At 40.7% G+C, this 22,891-nt stretch overlaps 1 protein-coding gene across 4 annotated transcripts in view; it reads right to left on the bottom strand.

Annotated features, from left to right (window-relative positions):
* LOC145350151 (RNA-binding motif, single-stranded-interacting protein 1-like) overlaps positions 1–22,891 on the bottom strand; it is a 350,322-nt gene that overhangs the window by 36,573 nt on the left and 290,858 nt on the right. For all 4 annotated transcript variants that reach the window (XM_080199154.1, XM_080199152.1, XM_080199151.1 and 1 more), the window contains exon 6: positions 15,690–15,769. In XM_080199154.1, the coding sequence (XP_080055280.1) occupies positions 15,690–15,769 (80 nt within the window). The remainder of the gene's footprint in view (positions 1–15,689; positions 15,770–22,891) is intronic.

Raw genomic sequence — 22,891 nt, forward strand, 5'->3', positions numbered from 1 at the left:
AGTGACCCAGCCTCCAAATGACTCAATCACTTGATTTTGTGATCATATAATCAATGATTTAGGCTTAAATAAAGAGGGCATGATTGCAAAGTTTGCAGATGATACAAAAATTGGCCAGTGGCTGATAGTGGGGATAAAAGTTGTGGATTACAGGTGGGTATCAATGGGATGGTCAGGTGGACAGAAAAATGGCAACTGGAATTTAATCTGGTAAAGAGGTGAAACATTTAGGATGCATAACAAGGCATGGGAATGCACAATAAATGGTAGGATATGGAGAAGTGTAGAACAATAGAGTTAAAGTAAAAGTTTATTTATTAGTCACAAGTAAGGCTTACATCCCTGTGGATTTTTATTTTCTAACAGGTGTGTGATTTGGGACCTTGTCAAAAATCTTGCTAAAGTCAAAACAGACTGCATCAAACATTCCATCACCAATGAAACTCCTTGTTACCTTCTCAAAAAAGTCAGCAAATTACCTTCTGTCCTCGCGACCTTCCTTTAAATCCATGTTGACTGTAATTGATCAATCCATGCCTTTCTAAATGATTAATACCATGCTTCAGAATGTTTGCCCATAATTTGCCACCACTGCAGTGAGGTTACTGTGAGGTTCCCCTAGTCGCCACACTCTGGTACCTGTTCAGATCCATGCACCTAACCTGCACATCTTTCAGACTGTGGGAGGAAACCACAGCACCTGGAGGAAACCTATGCAGACAGGGGGAGAACATGCAAACTCCACACAGACAGTGACCCAAGCTGGGAATCAAACCTGGGTCCCTGGTGCTGTGAGGCAGCAGTGCTAACACTGTGCTGCCCCCTTCCTAGAGGGACCTAAAAGTGCTTATTCACAGATCACTGAAGGTAACAGGACAGATAGATTAAATGGTTAAGAAGGAGATATTTTTCTTTACTATCTGAAGCACAGAAGATAAGGACAGAGAGGTTATGTTCAAACTGTATAAAACATTAGTTAGTCCACAGCTAGAGTACTGCATATAGTTCTGATTACTGCATTTACAGAAGATGTAATTGCATCAGAGGGTTTATTTAAGAAGATGTTTCCAGGAATGGAGAATTTTAGCGATGAGAAAAGATTGGATAGGCTGATGTTGTAACCTTCAGAATGGAGGACGTTGATGGGACATTTAATTGAGGTGTATAAAATAAGGAGGGACCTATTTCCCTTAGGAGGCAAATCAATAACCAAGAGGCAGAAATTTAAAGTAGTTGTCGAGGAATTAAAGGGAATTTGGATAAATCTTTTCACCCTGAGTATAGTGGGAATCTGAAACTCACTGTTTTAAAGTGCGGCAAAGGCAGAAACTCTTATTTCAATTAAAAAATACGTGGACATGCACTTGCAAGTGATGTAAACTACAAGCCACAGATCAAGAGTTGGAAAATGGAATTAGGGTGAATAGTTCTTTATCAGCTGCACAGATCAAGTGGTGAAGCAGCAATGAAGCAGAATTGAACAGTCATCACGGTAAAAGTTGCAGATAGATCGAAAGGATAAGGAGGGATAGTTTATCTTTGTCCACAGCCAATAGATTGTTATTTCTGATTTTGGTAAGAGCCATTTTGGTACTGCAGGCAGGATGGAAATGTGAATAGACAGACTAAAACATGAATTTTCAAGAAAGTTGGGCAGGCAAGGGTTTGGGAGGTGACATCGCATTCAACGTCTTGAGAGGAAAGGGAGGTAGAAGATGGAGCAAAGTTTGCAAGGATAGTGGGTTCAAGGTTTGGTTTTTGAAGAGATGTTATAACAGAAGATTTGAAGGAGAGGAGGTGTATGTGAAGAAAGAGAACCATTTAATAAAATCAGCTAATATGGGGACCACAAAGAGAAATCAGATGGTTTGCAATTTTGTGGGAAGAGCATCGACTGCGCAACATGGGAGTCTCATCAATAAGATAAGCTTGTAGAGGAGACAAGGGAACAAAGCTATGGAAAAGTATGAACACGAGGAAAATTGTGGTGCAACAGAGTATGAGTGTGCTCTGAAGTTCTCCGACAATGCACTGGACAACTTGATGGGTGAGAAAGAGAGGAGGGAAGTTGCGATCTATTCATAAGGAGCTGGCAAGTCTTCCAGATGTGTGGAAAAGATTAGACATGATAGTGGGGGCCAAATAGCTGTGATGGTCAATGTATGAGTCAAACACTGAAGTCCAGGAAGTAATGTTGCAACAAGATCAATGATCTCACACAAGTGGTTAAAGTGAACAAATGCATTGTCATATGCCATATCCACCAATTGCACCACTAACTTCACACACTGTTCTTTGCACACTCATGAGCCATCCATCAACAATCTTCACATATCATCACTCATACCTAATATTCAGAGATTTACCTCTCAAACACTAGCCTCTCCAATCCAAGCAGATCATGAAAGACATCTTATTTAGTGTACAAGTGGTGCCTAACTCTATTCGGCCTCCTTTTAGATTCAACCATGATGTAGTATCTGATGGTTGGTATCTCAGCGTCCATTGCTGCATAATCAGAAGCCACCCAAAGTCCAGTTGCTGCAATGGAAAATCAGCTTGTTGCCATACAAACTCAGACTACTGCAAATATGGCCACAGATACCACTGTTCACAGGGTCTTGCAGGGCCTCTAAAGCAATCCAGTAATCTAACTTCCAATAGATTATCAGAATTGCAGAGATGCCACCCTATGGGAATGGCAATGGCTCTGTGGAACACAAATTTGCTATTCTCACTCAGCATGACATCATTCTTCCTCCCACCAGTGTCACTCTGTTGGTACCCTTTCTGTTGCCTTTCAGCTAGCCAGCATGCACTACTGTCACTCATGCCAAGATGGTGGAGTCTGAATCCATATGTTCCATGGCCAGAGCTGCTCCAGGATATCCAACAACCCCCTCAACTGGAAGTCAGCAACTATTTAGGAACCAAACTGCAGTCACTGAGGCAGTACAGTATAGGAACACTAGGATAGGCAAATGCATATGGAAGACAGGGACTATGGGAATGCATCGACATTTATATGCAATGTTTAGTTCAATTCACAAATTTGCTTCAGAATGTTTACTTTGTGTTTGCTTTAATTTTTGCATTGTGGCCAGCGATGGTCAGTAACAGAAGGAAGGTAAGGTGCAAGACTGTTGATGAATGGGGGTTGTAATTACTAATATCACAGTCAGCTGAATCATTCAGGGACCAGAAAGAGGCCAGATTGTTGCCTTCTGTTCCTTTTGTTCTCTCTCTCCTGCCTGCAAATGGTCACCAGAACTGGTGGCAAAGGCAGTGCCCTTGTTTGGCCAGGCTGTGTAGCATGTGGCACACCAAAAAGAATCTTGACTCGGGCTCTGCCAATTATTACAATTTTTTAGAGTGATCCAAGTACTGAAAGCATTGTTTCAGCACACTAATGGCCTGTTCCATCATATTTCTGTTGGCTTTTGTGGGTATTGCAAGAGTCATGTTATCAAATGATAGCCCTACTCACTGCTTAGTTAGTTTCTGGTTTAACGTGATGGCTGAGTGTTGATGTCACAATGTACTGCTGCAGAATGAATGCATCATGACTGCTGCCAGGGTACCAGACATTGACTTGCATGATTATTGTGTCGTCGTCGTACTGGATGTTGAGGGAATAGAATCCCTTCTGGCATCTTAGAATTGGCATGCAGTGCCAACAAATAATGTGTGCAATAAATGGCACCATACAATATGGGGGGAAGCCTACAATCCTTGCAAAGCCACATGTTTGTTCTGCCTACAAGAGAGAATTAAAAGAGTTTAATTCTCTTGAAATAGAGCCTCAGCAACACCCATTATGCAACAATAGATGGTGACTGAGACATGTTGCAAATATCACATGCTTCGGTCTGGAAAGAGCATAATGCACAGAAGTTCATAGCTATGGTCACCATTACAGCCATTGGCAATGCCATCCTCACCCTGAACTGAGATCACAATTGTGACTGCAATAGGTGGAAGGTTAGCATGAGGATGTCCTTACCGAGTGGGGGCATCTGATAAACTGTTCCTCACTGAGGTTCAGATAGAAGAATTACTCTCTGAACAAATTTTTAGGGGAAGTGGTGGTGTTGTGGTATTGTCACTGGACTAGTATTCCAGAGGCCCAGGAAAATGCTCTGGGAATTGGGTTCAAATCTCATCATGGCAGATGGTGAAATCTGAACTCAGTTAACAATGGGAATTAAAAATCTAATGAAACCTTTGTTGACTGTTGTAAAAGTATTTAGGGAAGGAAATTTGCCATCCTTGCCATGTCTGGCCTAAGTATAACACTAGGTTCATGTGGTTGATTCTTAAATGCCCTCTGAAATTACCTATCAAAAGCAATTAGGAATGGGCAAAAGCAACTCTCACATTCCATAAATAAATTTGCTCTTCTCTTCCTCCATCTTCCAGCAGCCGTGTTGCCTCTGCTCATTCTCCTTATCATAAGGGGATTGCAAAACACCCAGACCTGATAGCAAATGGCTTGTGCATTATTCCCTCTAAATTTTAAGAACCACCAAGCATTTTTCCAATGACAGCAACAGCCAGTGGACATCAAGTTGCAAGTAACTTGTAAGTAGTTGGTGATCCTTTAAACAGCACTGGTATGGAGGATCTTCCTGTTACTGTGTGTATGAGTTGCGCATGTCTAAGACACAGGATTAGTTTGAAGTCCCTACTAGCAGCACTGGCATCAAATATGTCAGAATTTGTCTCCTCTCCATATTTTTGGCAGACTCTCCCATGATGTAAAGTGCAGATGTTAATACCTTCGTCAATATAGTACCTGGCACAGCTTGCACCAGGAATGTGCACATATGCTGTGGATGCATTATGCAACTGAAAACAATTGTTACCTAATAAAATTTTGCAACCAGTGTCTACAGAGATCTAATTCTTTGCATTTTTTTTGATCAGTTTGGTATCTAGCTGCAAAAAAATCCACGCCTGATATCCCAATAATTTTCAAACCAAGTTAATGAGTATTCCACAAAGGTAGAATTTCTATTAATTTGGCAAAGTCCACATACTCTCAAGATAGGAATATATCTCATTTATAGAAAGCTTTAAAAACTCGACACAGGTTGACAACAATCAATGCTTACAGGTTCCCAAATGTATATGAATATACTGATGAAGTTTAGCCAGCCAAAACCATGTAATTCATCTGTTCACCCAAGCATTTGGAACCCATCTGTCAGAGCTTGCAAGAATGAATAGAAGTGAGTGGGAAGAAGCCCTGGTCCTAGTGACTGATCAACGCAGATCCCATTAATAAATTAGATTTCTCATCAATCAATCATCAATAATTATGTCCTCTCCAATACTGCATACCTCCCTGCCTTAGGTATCAGACTACTGAATCAGCCTTATAAAAATGATTTGGTTCCAATTTTTCTTTTGTAGACATGCTATCTTGAAGCCAAGCCAAACCAAAAAAACCCTGTTTCATCTTCTCAAGGAGGAAAATCACTAGTTATCATCAGACAACAGTCACACAGGGTTCGAGTCTTGCTAGATTGTTGCCAGGTACCAGAAATTCCTCAGGAGCTGCATGGTTGAGTGACACAGTATTAACTGTGTGACTGCATGAACGTGGTGGTCCTGCCTACAGCATGGGCACAGAAATGTGTGACTGCATAATCACCATAGCCCTGCCTACAGTATGGGCACATACTATAAACTAGGAGGAACATTGATCAGCAACATTTGAATGAGGCTCTAAACCTAAAATGTGAATGGCCTACTGCTGCCTCTACCAGAGGGAAATTAATTTGTAGCACAGTTTCATTCAGGCAAACAGCTGTTCAAACCTGCCCAATTATTAGAACAAAGTAGAAGGGGCTTCATCATGCTTGATGCTATCACTTTATGGCAAAAATGGAAATGTGCTCCACTGCTAATCAGTAAAACCTTCAGATTAATGAACATGAAAAATATATGATTAAAGAGGACTTATGATGAAAATGCTGCGCAAGGTTACAACTGATTTTCTTGAATTTAACTGCTAGCCATCTCCTCGTCACTTCATACATGGTATCAAGACCAGGGTTAGACTTCAGACAAGGTGGAATTGGAGGGCAAGAGATACTGGCCCAAAACTTCCAATCAGAGTGGGAACCTGTGTTTGTTCCTTATCAGACAGAAAACTACCCATTTACCTGTATTCCTTGAAAAGGCTCTAACTTCTGATTTATGACATAGAAGAACGGACTCAATGCAGGAAACCTTGCAGAGAATAGCAAGGAGAATCTGTGCAGAAGCTATGCCCACATTTAGTGGCACTAGCTGCTGTATTCTGGGAAATGTTTAAAGGCCGTTAAGCTTCTCAGTGGGTGGTTGCTGAGTGCATCGGTGAGCGAGGGGGGTCAGGTGGCAGATGACTTAAGTAGGAAGGTTGGGTGAGTGGGTAATCAGGCCAGTTTGGGAGGGTCATCAGATTGAGGGCTAGTCAGGTTGTGTCTGGGTGATTCAGGGTGGAATCCAGGGATCGGGGGTTAAGTTGAATGAGGTGTCGGGTGCCAAGTAAATATTAGTGATTAGGTTAATTAAACAACGATACTAATGATATAAGCATGACATCGGAGACTCCAAGGGAGCAAAACCGAGTGCACAGAGAATAATGTGCTTACCCATGAGATCATCATGGGAATATATAGTTTTGAGTAAATAGTTTCAAGAAAACTAAGTACTGACTATATCCAAGTCACACATAATAACCCCCTCACACATAAGAGTAAGTGGAACCTCATTATGCCAGAAGACAAAACAAGGGCAACAAGCCAAACCACAGTGGAAGTGCTGGAGGCTGTAGTTTAAGGAAATTGAAACCACAGACTGGAACCCACAGGTGAAATCCTAAGAATAATACAACTTTGCAATGAAGAACAAAAGATAAGATGTACTTTGGTAAGGGACAGTGAGTGAGTCACTTACAATGTCGTCAGTAATTGAACAGCCATTACCCTTTCCACACCCCTTCAAACTCATCGAGAGTCCACAGCACCAACAACAATGGGAGCTCAGGAGTTGACCATTTGAAAGGTGCTGAACATCTTTGGCTTAACAAGAAAAGTTTCCAGAACACAAGATCAGTACCTTCTTAGATTCAATCAGTATCGTAACTGATGATGGCAAGACGGAGTCAAGGAGACCTTGGAATCCTACAGAAGGTTTAGAAGGCCTTTGATAATTATTTCAGCCCTAAGAAGAATCTGGTCACTGAATGGGTGAGATTCAATGAAAGGAGCCAGAGGTCAGCTAAATCCATGGATTCAATAATGATTTGCATAGACTGGCCAGTAATTGCACTATAGCGTTCTGCACCATGAGTTAATTCACAACCGCATTGTGGTTGGCTTGCTTGATAATCCAACTGTTGGATTACTTGCAAACCAAAAAGGATTTAAAGTTCGAGAAGGCCAAATAGTTTACAAGGCAGGCAGAGCTACAAAAGCAGAGGGTAGGGTGTACTTCATGGAGATTTCAAGGCTCGAGAGAGGTTGATCTAGTATGTTGGCCAAAAGCCAGGAGCCCCGTCAACTGAAAAGCCTGTGACAAAGCCCACCAAAACCACCAAAAGGGCAACAGGCCCTTCCATGTTCTTCCATGTTCTAGATGCGGAACCAAAAAACAGCACTGCTGCAAAGAATGCCCAACAGTGGGAACTGAATGCTTTTTCTGTGGCAAGGCCAGGCATTTTAAACAATTTTACAGATCTAAATTACGATTAAAGGAAGAAAGCTGGAATGAACTTCCAACCATTTTAAAGCCTAGGAAATTGGAAATACAGCATGTCAAACTGACAATTTCCTAGGAGAAATCAAAGATCCCAATAAGTAGTTCCAGTCTGTACAGCTAGAATTGCAAGAACAGAGTTCAAGCTGTACACCAGAGCTGAAGTCAGTTTGTCTTATGGACAAACTGGACTGGTTTAAGAAAGTGGAAAATTTAGTCATGTAATATAAAGCTACAGGGGCCAGGAGATACAGATCTCTGTGAGGGGTCAATTCACTTACAACCCTTGGACTTGAAGATAATGAAATTTACAGAACTTTGTATGTCGTAGCTCAGCAGTGTCATCCTGGCAAAGGCAAAGAGGTAATAATAGATGACAGCAGTGCAATATTCAGGAATGAATGTCCAACATTGCTTTCAGAACTTGGAAAGCTTAAAAGACTGTAGAAATTAAAGTCAGCTTTTTACGCAGTGAGACATTTTTTATAGAAGAAACACCATTCATTGGACCACAGGAGAAGATTGCAGATCTCTTACTTCTCTATGGAGACATGCCAGAACAGGCGGAAATGGGATGCACGAATAAAGGTAGTGTCTATTCACTGGATGAGTTTCTAGAACTTGACTAGCTCCTTCTGGAATTTAAGAGAATGAAGCCATTGCAAAGGCAAATGATTTGTTGGAAGAAGAGGTTCTAGACCTTACTAAACTTCCAATGGTCATGAAGTCTTTGTCTCTTTTGAGGAAAATCATCCTTTTTGAAGAAGCAAATTTATCTACTTATTCTACTGAGCCCATATTGCATCAATAATTGCAAGATCCCAAAAAAGTGGTGTCTGTGTGTGTTTAAGATGGTGGAAATGTAAATAGTTCAAAAAAATAATTAACAGTTTTGAGATTGTACATGATGGGAGACGTAGGATAAAGGGGTAATGTTCATGTTAATTAGACAACAATGTTAATGGTGACATAAGTATGACATCAGAGTCAGATGACCCAGAAATTCTAAGACAGCAAGATCGAGAAAACTGTGTCCAGAGAGTAAAGCACTTATCGTGAGCTCTTGAATGTACGTTGTTCCAACTAAACAGTTTCACGGAGAGCTAAATGCTGAAACTCTAAGTCACTAACAGAGTAAGCAAAAACTCATTCAGAAGAACAAACAAGTGAACAGCAACAAGCCAAGCCATTGGGGGTATCAGTTGTATAGTTACCCATAATTTAGACGAGGATTTCCATGGTTATCTATCCAGGTAAATAAGTCGGAACTATCTGAAGTTTCTGACTGTAAAGAGTTGGAGTTTATTGGAGGCTTGGTGAGAGCAGGGGAATTGCCCACCAGAAGTTCAAACTTCCCAGGCAATTAATTCCCATGGAGTCATTGCATCAGGACTTCCACTGGATCCCAGAACACATTTTGGATGGTACGTCTGGTCTCCGGTGAACTGGAGAATGGAAGATTTGGGCCAATATAACTAGGTTGTGCAGAGGTAATTCAGTCCCAATTTAGAGTCATGCATTCTCTATTATCTTAATACAATATTTTAAATAGCATGATTGCACAAAGTACATCAATTAGTCACAGAAATTGAGCAATTATAACAATTGGAAGGTTATAATTACAATTTAGACTTTTTCTAATATAAATGTAGCTATGGAATTTACAACATAAAAGCTGACATTAAGTGTACCAATGCAAGATTTTACGTATTAAGTACATACAGCATCACACAACAAAATAGTGTTCCCGTGCAAAACTCATTATACATACTACAATAGAATATATTATAACTAGCTATGCGGAAAGAACCAAATCTCTGTTTCTGTGTCTGAATATAAAGCATGATGATCTTATTAATATAATTAAACTATAATTAACTAATGATTGTTACATCACAAAACTAAATCGCAAATACAAAGCTTGTAATTCCACTGTGCTTTTTCCTTAGAGTCACAAAAGCCATTGTTCAGATAAGATCTTACACCTAGGCTCTGTCAGCCCTCAGAGGTAGATATAAAAGATCCCACTATGCAATGACTCAAATTAAAGTAGGAGGATTTTCCTGGTGATAAAGTCAACATTTATACCCCAACCACCTTCTCAAAAATCAGATTCTCTCATCACTGTTTGTGGGAGCTTGCCATATGCGAATTGGCTGCACACTTCTCTACTTTGCATTTGTAATTATATATAGTAAGATGTTTAGGTTCCATTTATTCCTTTACTGCTTTATTGAGGGCTGCTCTGCCCTCAATGCTGCTGTCACTTACCACCTTGCTGTTATTGTGCCTGGCTCTGTGGAATATGTTGGTCAGAACCAAATATTTCATATACCAGGAGCTTGAGTATCAACCAGTTTTGCTCTCTCTCTCCAGCTCCCATTTTCCATCTCATCCCAAGGCTAATTCTCCATTCTTACCATGATCCTACATGCTTTCTCTCATCCTCCACTCTCAAGCTCCCCAATTTGCTAGATTTTAAGCTTTTCTCCAATTCCAGATCCCTCATGGGACACCCTGTCAATTTCTGCGATTCCTGAAGCTTTTGATACAACTCTCCAGCCCCCTGTTGACTGAACTCTATCTGTGTGGTTGTAGCTCCGTGTGGTTGGGTGGAGCCCAGAGCTGGGAAAAGTGGGTAGCAGCAATATTCCGTGGCAGGGAGTGTGAAATTTAAATAGCTGATTTCCTGGGCTGCCAATGTCATAGGTCAGGAGAGACAACTTCATCCCTTGTGCCAATAGGTTCCTGATGGGCTTGCTGGAAGATGTTCAAAACCAAGCCAAAAATTTTTAATTTTCACTTCTGGAGTACAGGACAAGTAGAAGTGTTCTGTCATCCACTAAAGAGGTAAAGCCCTTTGCTGGCACATTTGAGCACTTCGGTCAGGATTCTCCCCCAAGCTCCAGCCCCAAACCTGCCGAAGGACTGTATGACTGGTGAGTAGCAGGAAGGGCAGATGTTTGGTGTCCACAGGTCAACAGAGGCATTTAATTGAGGCTAAAAGACAAATTTGGACTTGAGTGGCATAGATCACGCTCAGAGCAGATACCCTGCTGACTTTGTGTTCATTTTGTGTCTAAGTTGTCTTTCAGGTTTTAAGGCAAAATACCAATATTCATTTAACCAAGTTTCAACATTGAATTGGTTGTAAAATGTTTAAGCCTGTGCTCTTAGCCAACTTGCACTTTAATTTACAAGTTATTAATACCCAACATCGACTTTTTATATCCTTACTAATTTTCTGATCCATTGGCTGTGATTCTCCCATCCTGACCCGCTAATTTTTTGGCGAATTGGGCCGAAGAATTGCACGTGTGCTGACATTCCCAACGCGAGCACATCTCCCAGTGACAGGTATCTGGTGCAGTTGGTACCACACTGGAAACTGGTGGGAACAGCAGGTAAGTCATTTTAATTTATTTTTAACACTATTTGAATGTGATTATTGGGTCTGAAGCAGAATTTTCCAGGCCTGATAGCATCTTGCACCCCATCAGTACAATTTCACTCCGGTGGGGTTTAGAGTAGTTCCCAACCCGCTGCCACACTGTATTAGGATCGGTCAGGACTGAAAGGAAGTCAGTGATCAGAGTGGGCTGGGAGGGGGTGGTGGTCTGTGCTATCGTAGGGGGAATCATCACTGCTGGGGGCAGGTGGTGGTGCTGGAGATTGAGGTGTGGGGCTGGGATTAGGGGGTGAGGGGGGGCAGAGGGGGAGGGGGAGCGAGAGCTGCACTGCGGAGGCCTGGCCAGCAAATCAGAGGCTGACAGATTAGGGCTACTGCGCATGCGTAGAGGCCCAGAACTGTCAGACACTGGTGCGAATAGGCCCTGCCCCCGAGCTTTGAATGAGATTCACGATTGTGACTTCTGCATTGCACAGAGTGTGGGAGATTTGAACCTGAACTCCCACTGAAAAAACAATCATGATTTACACTATTTTTCCCGCAAATTCAGCACTTAGAACTTTTCTGGGAGAATGGCCTCCATTAACTTTTGATCCAATTTCCTGCTCTAGGACACTGTGATGTTTAAATGTCAGAAGAATTCATGCTTTTCTGATGAGGAATACATCAATAATATGCCACAAGATTAACCGGAACTGACTATTTTCCTTTATGGCCTCAGGGAAGTACTAATGCAGCCTACTGGCTTCCATGCTAAATTCCAGGCATTCAGTAGGTAAAGTTATGATGTGGAAATCATGGAGACAAAAAAAATGCTGAAAACTGATGATCAATTACCAGTTGGGGACCACACAACTCTCAGGTGGACAGCCAGAATATTTTCAAACATCTTCTGCTACTTATCAGAAGAAACTGGTCATTGTTACCCTTAGGCAAGTATTCATTGATTTTAAAAACAGCACTTGGCTTTATCAATGACTTTTTAGAATTTTAATAGTGTTGTGTAAACTCATAGCATTTTGAAGCACAGAAACAAGTGATTTGGCCCATCAGCTGGGTTTCAATTACTCTGAAATGAACTGTGGAAAATGGTGTGAAGTGCAACAAGGGCAAAGAATTCCTAAAATGCATAGAGTGAACTTTCTTACAGTATTTTTCTAATCCAATGAGAAAGGAAGCAATGAAGGATATTGTTCTGGGGATTGGAGGAGGGAAAGTGGAATACTTATGATTGTAAAGGTTTGCTCAATAGGTCTCATGAAGAATTTCAGAAACTTGTAAGGTTGAACAGTCATGCTTTTTAGTAACATGCAAGTATATACTGATGTATAAAGTATAGCCCAAACTCCATGCTAACTTCTACTTGGGTCTCTCCAAACAACTGTGTCCATTGTGATGCGTCTCTTTATATCATACTGTGGATGGTACTGTTCTCTAGACCAGAAAAGGCAGAACAAATCCAACCTGGCCAATTACTTCGAAGACAGAAGGTTAAAGGGAGACTTATTTCAGCCTTTCAAAATTACAGTAGGTTTTGATATAAACAAATAAGAATGTTTATTCTCTGGCTCAGTAACCAGAGGTCGTAGGTTCTTAATACTTGGCAAACGAGTAAGAGAGGAAATGAGGAAAAAGGTTTTTATGTGGAGCATTTAAATCTGGAATGCACTACTTGGAATGGTGAAGAAATTAGAGACCATTTGAGCTTTTGCACATGAACTTGAGGAGAACTAATTTATGGGTATGGAGAAAAAGTCGGAGGGGTGAGACTTCGGCAGGATTTTCCTCCCCCTCCATGGTGTGTTTCGTGGTGGCGGGAGATAACATGCTGTGCGCTGGCAGCAGGATCTTACTGGTCCCGCTGCTGTCAACGAGGTTTCCCATTAAATGTGCCCCTCGCCACAGGGAAACCCACGGCAGGATTGCGCTGTTGGCAGGACTGTAAAGTTCCCACTGGTGTGAACAGCAACAAGAATTCAGCACAAATAAGGCTTCTCTTTCAAAGAGCCGGTCCATGCATGGTGGACTAAAAATCATCAAAAATACCACGATTTTGAAAAATGCGAACCATATCCCTACTTTGCAGCGCATGTTCACATTGAGCTGCGTTCAATGACCCCCAACTTGGGGAGCTTAGATTTCATTGCTCGTTTAAATCTCACCTTCAGTATTTGGAGAAAGCCTCTCTCAGCAATGCTCTTTAAAGGGTTCATGTAGTACTTACAGGTCAATTGCTGATTTCTGATTTAGAAATGACTCAGTGGTTTTGCGATATGCTCAGTTATTGCAGGGAAAAGAAAGGAAAGAAAGGTCCCGGTTTCTTGTCCAAGTAACATTTTTGTCAGTGATGGCGCCCAAAACCATGAGTTCATCTAGTTGATTTTACAAACTGTCAAAAGTGAGTTAATGCTTTTTGCCAAGGTCCGCGTAGTTTCATGTTCAGTGCACATGCAGTGTTTTCAGAATTATTTCAGAGCCTGAAGTGGAATTGGCTCAGCATACATTTTGCATAGCAAATATTCACTCAATCATTTATTCTTTGGCATGGACCATTACCCCACACACATCTGAATTGTCTTACAATAGCTGATTTTCTTCACATATCCATATTTTCACAGAGCATAAACTTGCCTATGCACGTGCTCTTCTCATGCCTATTCAGGCAACAGACTGGACCATTATGACAAGAGGTCAATGGTAGCGATGCCAACAAATTAAATAATGTCTGATATTGTAATACCTTTTTAGTAATTAGGAGAATACAATGCCCAAGGTAAAACAGTGAATGGTTAAGTGCATTTTTCTGCTCCTTTGAGAAAGAAAGCTTGCATTTACATTTTACATTCTCAAGACTCTCAAAGTGGTTCAATGCGAATGGATTAGTTTTGAAGTGCAATTGCTGTTGACTGTAGGCAAATGGTAACAGCAATTTTACACACAGTATACAAATAAATCACTAGTTTTTGTACTTCTGTTTGAGAGATGCATATTGACCAAAACATTGAGAGATTTCCATTATAATATCATCACTTTACATCCACTTGAACAAGCAGATAGGGCTTGATTTTATAGCTAATCATAAAAATATGCCATTTCTTCAGCAATGCATGAAAGTGTCAGTCTAGATTATGTGATTCAAGACCTGAAGTATAGTTTAAAACTATGAAATACTGATTTTATGCCACTCAACAGGAAGATTGGACTCCTTCACAAAACCTACTTCCTCCAGGTAGTGAAACACACTCCTTTCTTCTCCATTTTGCAGGAATGGAGAGTATATTTTTTGCAGTATCTAAAGTAATTTTTGTAGGTCAATCATGAATCAGAAACTGGTCGTTAGTTTGATTTAATATTTTTCAACATTACTTGTCTCAGTACAGAGTGTTTATATTTGACCAAAATACCCACATTAGAATCTGGTAGAAATTACATCAGAACTTTTTGATTGTTGGGGTTAATTGTAGTAGAATTTAAAGAGGAAGAACTCATGAACAAATTAAAACAACAGTACAAACAAGACTTTTGCCCTTTCCTGTAATCAGTTAAGTTTTCAATCTGAACATCAGGCACAATTCAAGAATTGGATAGCGTCTACCAATTTGAAATTATATTTACTTGCCAATACAATAAACCAGTTGATCAAACAAATCTGAAATTACAATTTAACACAAATTATTTCCCACTTTGAATTGGGCAGTTCAACAATAAGTATATACATTAGGCATCATTAATGACATATCAACCTTAATCACTGTTCTCGTTGTATACTTACCATGCAATATCCAACACCAATTTCTGCTAATATTGAACAGCTTTAAAAACTCACAAAGGCAGTAGAGATTTATTAATAGGCAAATATTCATAGAATCCCTACAGTGCAGAATGAGGCCATTCAGCCCATCATGCCTAAGCTGACAACAATCCCATCCAGGCCCTACCACATATATTTACCCTTGTTAATCTCCCTGACACTAAGGAACAATTTAATATGGCCAATCAACCTACACTGCACATATTTGGAGCATGCAAAGAAACTGGAGCACCCAGAGGAATCCCAAGTAGACATAGGGAAAACATGCAAACTCCATACAGTCAGTCACTCGAGGCCAGAATTGAACCCAGGTCCCTGGCACTGTGAGGTATCAGTGCTAACCACTGTGCCACATTGTGCAGCTTTTAAAATTGATGATTTTTCTTTATTAACAAGCAGGAAACAATAGGAATTATTTTAATGCTACAAGGTGAAATTGTTTTATTTGCATTACAAATTTGTCCTTTATTTGAGGTGGATTGAAAGATTACTTCCTTCTACACAGCTAAAGCTATTATCCTTTTATTTAGCAAAAAACAGGATTATTAAATAAATGAATTGGGTTGTACCTAAGTCATTGAAATACTACAATCAGCAATTCCACAGTGCATTAGCTTTTCTTAGAAACATTTCATGCATTTTTCTCATTGTCATTATCAGCAAACCAATTGGTTCCAACAATTCATATCCACAGTAGTTTCAGAAAAGATTATCAAAACTCACCAGGGACACCAGGCAGGGTCTTAATAAACTTGCCATTAAAATGAGCTATGACTGCTTCACACTTCTCTGTTGATTCCATCCTGGTGAAAGGACAAAAACTGATCATTGAAAAGGGCAGGTACCTGTAAGTTTGCAAAGTTATCATATTTTAGTCTATGGAAAGCTAGGAAGTGGATGCGTTTTTTAAAATTTCTTTTCTCAAAGGGTGGTGAATCTCTGGAATTCTCTGCCCGTTGAGGTGGTGGAGGCTGCCTCGCTAAATATTTTTAAGACGCGGGTTGATGGGTTTTTGATAAGAGAGGGGATTAAGGGTTATGGGGAGAAAGCGGGAAAGTGGAACTGAGCCACGACAGATCAGCCATGATCTTATTGAATGGCGGGGCAGGCTCGAAGGGCTAGATGGCCTACTCCTGCTCCTATTTCTTATGTTCTTATCTGCACTTCATAATTTACCACCAAATACTGTATTGTTTTCCTCTTGCAGATTGTATCCTGTCAAAAGCTTTTCCTTAATTGTGTGACAGTACAGCCTAGAATCCTGGTGGGCTCTTTCCTTACCCTCAGATGGTTTGTATTATTGTGTTCTACACCATTGAGAAATGCTGTAGGTTATCTATCAATGCATGAATTTGAATAACAGTTGCTGAGATTTCACTGCAAAACTTCAATCAAAATTATTTTCAAAAATTGGCTGTTGTATTCATACACAAGGAAAAAATGTAAATGTGTCACTTTAAGTGTGTCACTGGTGTAAAGTATTTTTATCATTTTTTTGTTTCAGTTTTCTATGCCATTTTGCTCATCTTGTTGATTAAAACTCCTGGGAATAATTCTATAATTTTAATTTAATGGCTTTATTTTAAGAAACTAAATTACAAAGAACTAATTGTTTAAATGTATACACTTCAAAGATATTTCAATTTAAAAAGCCAACATACTTTTTGCAAAGCAGAACTAAAATCTGCCAGTGAGCATTTGTTATCTTTCGTAATGTACTTAGATATTGACCTCCATCTTTTATCCCATGCTATTGTCATCAGTCAGGAGTTGGTAGAAAAACCATCATTTGACACCAAAAATGCACCAACTGCGGAGATTCAAATTCTTAACCGCTGTTCAAAAAAAAGTCCTTCAGTTTTATTAAACTAAATTTAATTGATGATTGAACAATTTGTATACAACATACTTAATTTTGTAAAATTCTATTCTATGGTTGTGAGAAATTCCAAAACTGATGTTTTCCAAGTACAGAAATATTGGAAACAATATATGACCCACATATTTAATAATCAAAAATGAATGCTTGCAAAATACCAGAACATCAAATATTTTGCAATTTGAATGTATCTAACCATATCGTATGGATCAATAAATATTTACTCTTGTTGCTAGCTCATTTCAGGAAGGAGACTGACCACAGCATTGAAGTTTGTTTCAAGCATGTTAACAAATGTTGGAGATACCAGTACATTGCTAACTTGCAGCATTTCAAAGGTGCCTTGAGATTTTTAAAACATCATCCTTATTGACCTCACATCCCGCTCTCTCTATAAACACAAACTTGTTGCAAACTAATTTCTCATTCAACTGTTCGTGCTGACTACAATGATTCCCTTATCCCCAACACATAGATGTCAGTTTTAACTCTATCCATTCTGTGAAAAGAGCAAACGGGCAATTAAAAACACAATTATTTGCCTGCTGAGAACTTGATCCATTCCTGATGCTTCTGTTAAGAACCCATGGGTTCTGCAGATAGCTGAAGTGCCAAAAAGCTGGTGGTAACCCAAAATGGTTTACACAAATTAGAATCTTTCTGCATAAATAGAGTCCTAATGGAATTTCAACTGGTGCCTGAGTGGGAAAGTGCAACTGGCAGGAAGGAAACGCTCTCTGCTACACCAATCAATTACCTTTGAGGGCCAGGAGCAAGGAATGTCTCTTGGACCCTCATGAGGAAAATTACAGCTTTTTTTGCACCCAGTTGCTCTACAATCCTTCCCTCCTATGAAATCTTCCTGAAACTTCCTTCCTGTTAAGAAATGTGGCCAAAGACAAATCTGTTTTTATCTGCACGATGTCCTTCTCCTCAATGTTCTCTCCAGAAGCAGGTGAATGACACATTAAGAAGGCTTAGGAGTTAACTTACTCTGAATCTAAAATTAGGTCAGATGATTAAAAGCTTGGTCAAAGTGGTAGGTTTTAAGAAGTATTTGAAAGGAGGAAAGCAAGGTAGTGAGGCAGAGGGCCATGGGAAGGATATTCAGGTGCTTTGAAGCAGGGCGACAGTGAGGCACAGCCACCAATGGTGGAGCATTTAAAACTGACGATGCACAAGAGGCCAGAATTATAAGACTGACGATATTTTAAAGAGGAGAATACAGAGATAGGGAGGAACGAGGTCATGGAGGGAATTGAAAATAAGGATGAGAATTTTAAAATCAAGTCATTTCTTGATTTGAAGCCAATGTGGCACAGAGGTAATAGGGAAACTGGACCTGCTGCAAATTAAGAGAAGGACAGCAGAGTTTTTGGATGACCTCAGGCGTATGGAGGTTAGAATGTGGGTGGCCAGCAGGGATGTGTTAGAATAATTGACTCTAGAAGCAACAAAGGCATTGGTGAAGGTCTCAGCAGCAGATGAGTTGAGACAGGGGCGAAGCTGGGAAATGTTATAATGGTAGAAATAACTAGTCTTATTGATGGCACTAAGAAGCTCATCTTGGCATTAAATGTAGGACCCAGGTTGTGAACAAACTGAGTTAATTTCAGACTGTAGCCAGGGAGAGGGATGGAGGTAGCAGCTAAGGAACAGAATTTGGTGCGGTGACCAAAAATAATGGCTTCAGTCTTCCCAACAGATGATCTAGCTGAAGGTTGGAAATCGTTCCTGAGTTTTATTAGGAACCTTCTTCATTTTACAATAGCAGTTGGTTTAGGAAATTCCTCTTTGGTTCAGCTGGTTAAAGCAGTGAGAAATTAGGGCCAAACACATCAGGAAGATGTCAGAGTTTATCATCATCCTGCTATGTTGTTAGCATTGAAGTGAGGGCAATATCTGGGGTACTGCTGATTGATTTTTGCACCACAACCACTCAAGGTAATGATAGAATAATGTTCCACTGTTGCTGCTTGACTACACTTAGCTGTGCACCACTAGCAGGTTTCTTTCAGCTGGTTTCCATTTGAGAGGGGAGATCCCAATGTGTGGGGATGATACATTAGGGAAGCCCTTTAATGAAATATAATTTAGTTAAATGAGGTTTCCACCCTCTCTCAGCGGAAACCTTGTTCCGCCATTGGTGGAAATGTGGGGAAAATTAGAAAATGAAATCTTGCTGGCAAGATTCATGTTTTTGATTCTTGTGTGCAATATGCCTGCTGGTTTAAAATAATGTAAAAATTGTTTCTGGGGAAAAAATAAAGGACACTTCATCAGACAGGTTGGGAGAGGGTAGGGGAGTGCTGATAAGACTGGAGGAAAGAGGACTACACAAGAATAGAGGAATGAGGGAGGAAATGTGGGGGGAGGTGCTGATAAAACTAAAGGAATGGTTAGGTGAATTATGATAAGACCAGAGGGGAGGTGGGGGAGTGGAGTTCTCAGTGTGACTGGAGGAGTAGCCTACTTAGAACCCCCCCCCCCCCCCACCCCCCTCTTCGGTCCAGTTGGACTCTCTTTCTCAGGCTTGCTTAGACCCCCTATGCCCTTCAGGTCTGCTGGAGGCCTCATGCCCACTTTTTAAGTCTGACTGTGTCAGACCCAACTCCCACCAGACCCCGAAGTGAGAGTACTACTGCCACTGTAACCAACTTCAAACCCACCCCCCTTCCCCCCGGCCAGGTTGAGTGTTGCTGTCACTGGTCTGTGACCCAACCACCCACTTGCTGAAGCTGGCCAATTCTCCAAGAAGTGTGCTGGCCAGTACTGCCGCTCTCTTGTGGCTGAATGTCTACATATGCTACCTAGAGGGATCTGGGAAAAATAACATCCCAGAAAGCCACTTCCAGGATGGAAGCCAAATTCCTCTCCCTGGCTACAGTCTGGACAACGCAGAAAATCCAGGACAGTTGGTTCGCTTGGTTGTGTTGAACTACAGCTTTTTTTTAAGGCTGATGCACACATTTTGAACAGGGTTCCAGCAATAAAATGGTAATGTTCAGCATAAATTCCTGTAATTTGACTTTTCCGTGACATATTAACTAAGTAACTAAATCCCCACTTAGCCACTCTGTTGACACTGAGAGTGGATCTTTGCTTTCAATGCAAAAGGTTGAACAAAAATAACAGATGAGATTCTCCAATCTCATTCCTACTCCTGCTGCCAACAACAGAATTTGATGCTCAGCCAAAGCTCCATTCACTGCAGCGGCACTGGACGAGGTCGGAGGTTTCTGGTGAACATTCCAACAAAAAGCTGTTTTGGACAGATCTACGGAGAATTGGCACAGCATATACAACTGTTGTTTCATTAATATGTATTTTAGTGGAAAGCTGAGGGCAATCTTTGTTGTTACTGATTTCAGGAACGATACTCACTTAAATGTTACTGGATTACATGCATGGTATTGTGTCCTTCATGAGATACCACCTGTGTTCTAACCACATGATAAGACAAAAGAAAACTTGGATCATATGATATTCAATCTAAGGTTTACAACGTTGCTAGCCACCCTAGTCTATGAGAATCTACTAATGAAGTCTTGGATACCTAGAGATATATACATATATATAGGCACCATTTGATAGTATACTTGGGCTGAAATATGCTGGAATGATATCTCCGAGCATAAAAATTTGTTGTGACCCTTTTGGCGAAATTTTAGCAGCCATTTTCAATTATATCCAAAAGGAGATTTAAATCAGCATGATCCACCAGATCATTTTTACATTGTTGTCAATCTTTTTTAACCTGAGCCAGTTGCATGTATCTAACAAAGCAATGAGAACTAACGTTGCTGAACCACTCTTTTGGAGATGTATTTGTTTACGATTTACATAAATGATTTGGAGTTGGGGACCAAGTGTAGTGTGTCAAAATTCGCAGAAGACACTTAAGGTGGGTGGAACAGCAAAGTGTGCAGAGAATGCTGAAAGTCTGCAAAGGGATACAGATAATCTAAGTGAGTGGGTGAGGGTCTGGCAAATGGAGTACAATGTTGGTAAATATGAGGTCATCTGATTTGGTCGGAATAACAGCAAAATGGACTATTATTTAAATGGTCAAAACTTGCAGCATGCTGTTGTGCAGAGAGACCTGGGTGTCCTTATGCAGGAATCACAAGCAGTTGGTTTTCAGGTGCAGCAGGTAATTAGGGCGGCAAATGGAATTTTGTCCTTCATTGCTAGAGGTATGGAATTTAAAAACAGCGAGGCTATGCTGCAACTGTATAAGGTGCTGGTGAGGCCACACCTGGAGTATTGTGTGCAGTTTTCGTTTCCTTACTTGAGAAAGGGTATACTGGCACTGGAGGGGGTGCAGAGGAGATTCACTAGGTTGATTCCGGAATTGAGAGGGTTGGCTTATGAGGAAAGATTGAGTAGACTGGGGCTATACTCATTGGAATTCAGAAGAATGAGGGGAGAGAAACATTTAAAATTATAAAGGAATAGATAAGATAGAAGCAGGGAAGTTGTTTCCACTGGCGGATGAAACCAGAACGAGGGGCATGGCCTCAAAATAAGGGGAAGCAGATTTAGGACTGAGTTGAGGAGGAACTTCTTCACACAAAGGGTTGTGAATCTGTGGAATTCTCTGCCCAATGAAGCTGTTGAGGCTACCTCATTGAATGTTTTTAAGGCAAGAGTAGATAAATATTTGAACAGTAAAGGAATTAAAGGTTATGCTGAGAGGGCGGGTAAGTGGAGCTGAGTCCATGAAAAGATCAGTCATGATCTTATTGAATGGCAGAGCAGACTTGAGGGGCCAGATGGCCTACTCCTGCTCCTAGTTCTTATGTTCTTATACCCAGATTATATTTGTTTGAACACTGCATACTTGACATCAGTTAAGAGGTGAAAGGAGGGACAAACGTGCAATCACCAAGGAAAGGGTATTGAGAAAACTATTAGAACTAAAGGCTGACAAGTCCCCAGGACCTGACAGACTTGATCATTAAATATTAAAACAAGTGGCTGTGGAGTTGGTGAAATTTTCAAAATGGCCATAATTCTGGAAAGTTCCCATCAGATTAGAAAATAGTGAATGTCACTCCTCTATTTAAGGAGAAAAACAAAAAAAAAGGTAATCACCGGCTAGTTGGCCTAACACCTGACAAAGGGAATATGCTAGAGTCTATTATCAAGGAAGTTGTAGTAGGGCCTCAACTATTTACAATCTATATAAGTGACTTGGTTGAAGGGACTGAGTGGTTGCTAAACTGGCTGATGATACAGATAGGTAGAAAAGTAAATTGTGAGGAAGATATAAAGAGTCTGCAAAAGGATTCAGACAGGTTAAGTAGTAGGCAAAAAATTGGCAAGTGCAGTATTGTTTGGGAAAATGTGAAGTTGTCCATTTTTGCAGAAAGAACAGAAAAGCTGCATATTATTTAAACAGAAAGAGATTGCGGTACAGAGGGATCTGAGTGTCCTAGTACATGATTATGATGGCAAATGGATGTTGGCTTTTATTGCAAGGGGAATAGAATATAAAAGTAGGGAAGTTTTGCTACAAATTTATAGGGCACTGGTGACAACATATCTGGAGTACTGTATAAAATTTTGGTCTCATTACCTGAGAAATAATAGCATTAGTGCATGAGTATTTCTTAAATGGGAAGAGTTTGGGAAATGAAGTCCAAAGAGATCTGGGTGTTCTTGCATAGAAACATACATAGAAAGTAGAAGCAAGAGTAGGCCATTCAACCCAGACAGATCACAAGATCTCTCTGAACTCACCATGCCATAGGTGATCTTCAGGGCGAGAAGGGGCTATTCAGACACAACAACCCCATTTCATTGGAGAATGGCGAGATTAAGACCTTGCCCCAGCCTGGACCCACCCAATGCCCAGGATCCTTCAGCGATTCTTCCTCTGCAGCCTAGCAGCAGCAACAGGGCAATGACCACTGAACATACTTCCTCGAGCCCCCATGAAGCCCAAGGTGCCAGGCCAGGATGTCAGTGCCAAGGTGTAGTGCACTGTTGGCACTGCCAAGGTGCTGGCCTGAAGGGGAGGCTGAGTGGGGGATCTGGGAGT

This window comes from Carcharhinus amblyrhynchos, chromosome 11 (genome assembly GCF_965287045.1).
Source record: "Carcharhinus amblyrhynchos chromosome 11, sCarAmb.v2.hapA, whole genome shotgun sequence".
NCBI classification, from domain to species: Eukaryota; Metazoa; Chordata; class Chondrichthyes; order Carcharhiniformes; family Carcharhinidae; genus Carcharhinus; species Carcharhinus amblyrhynchos.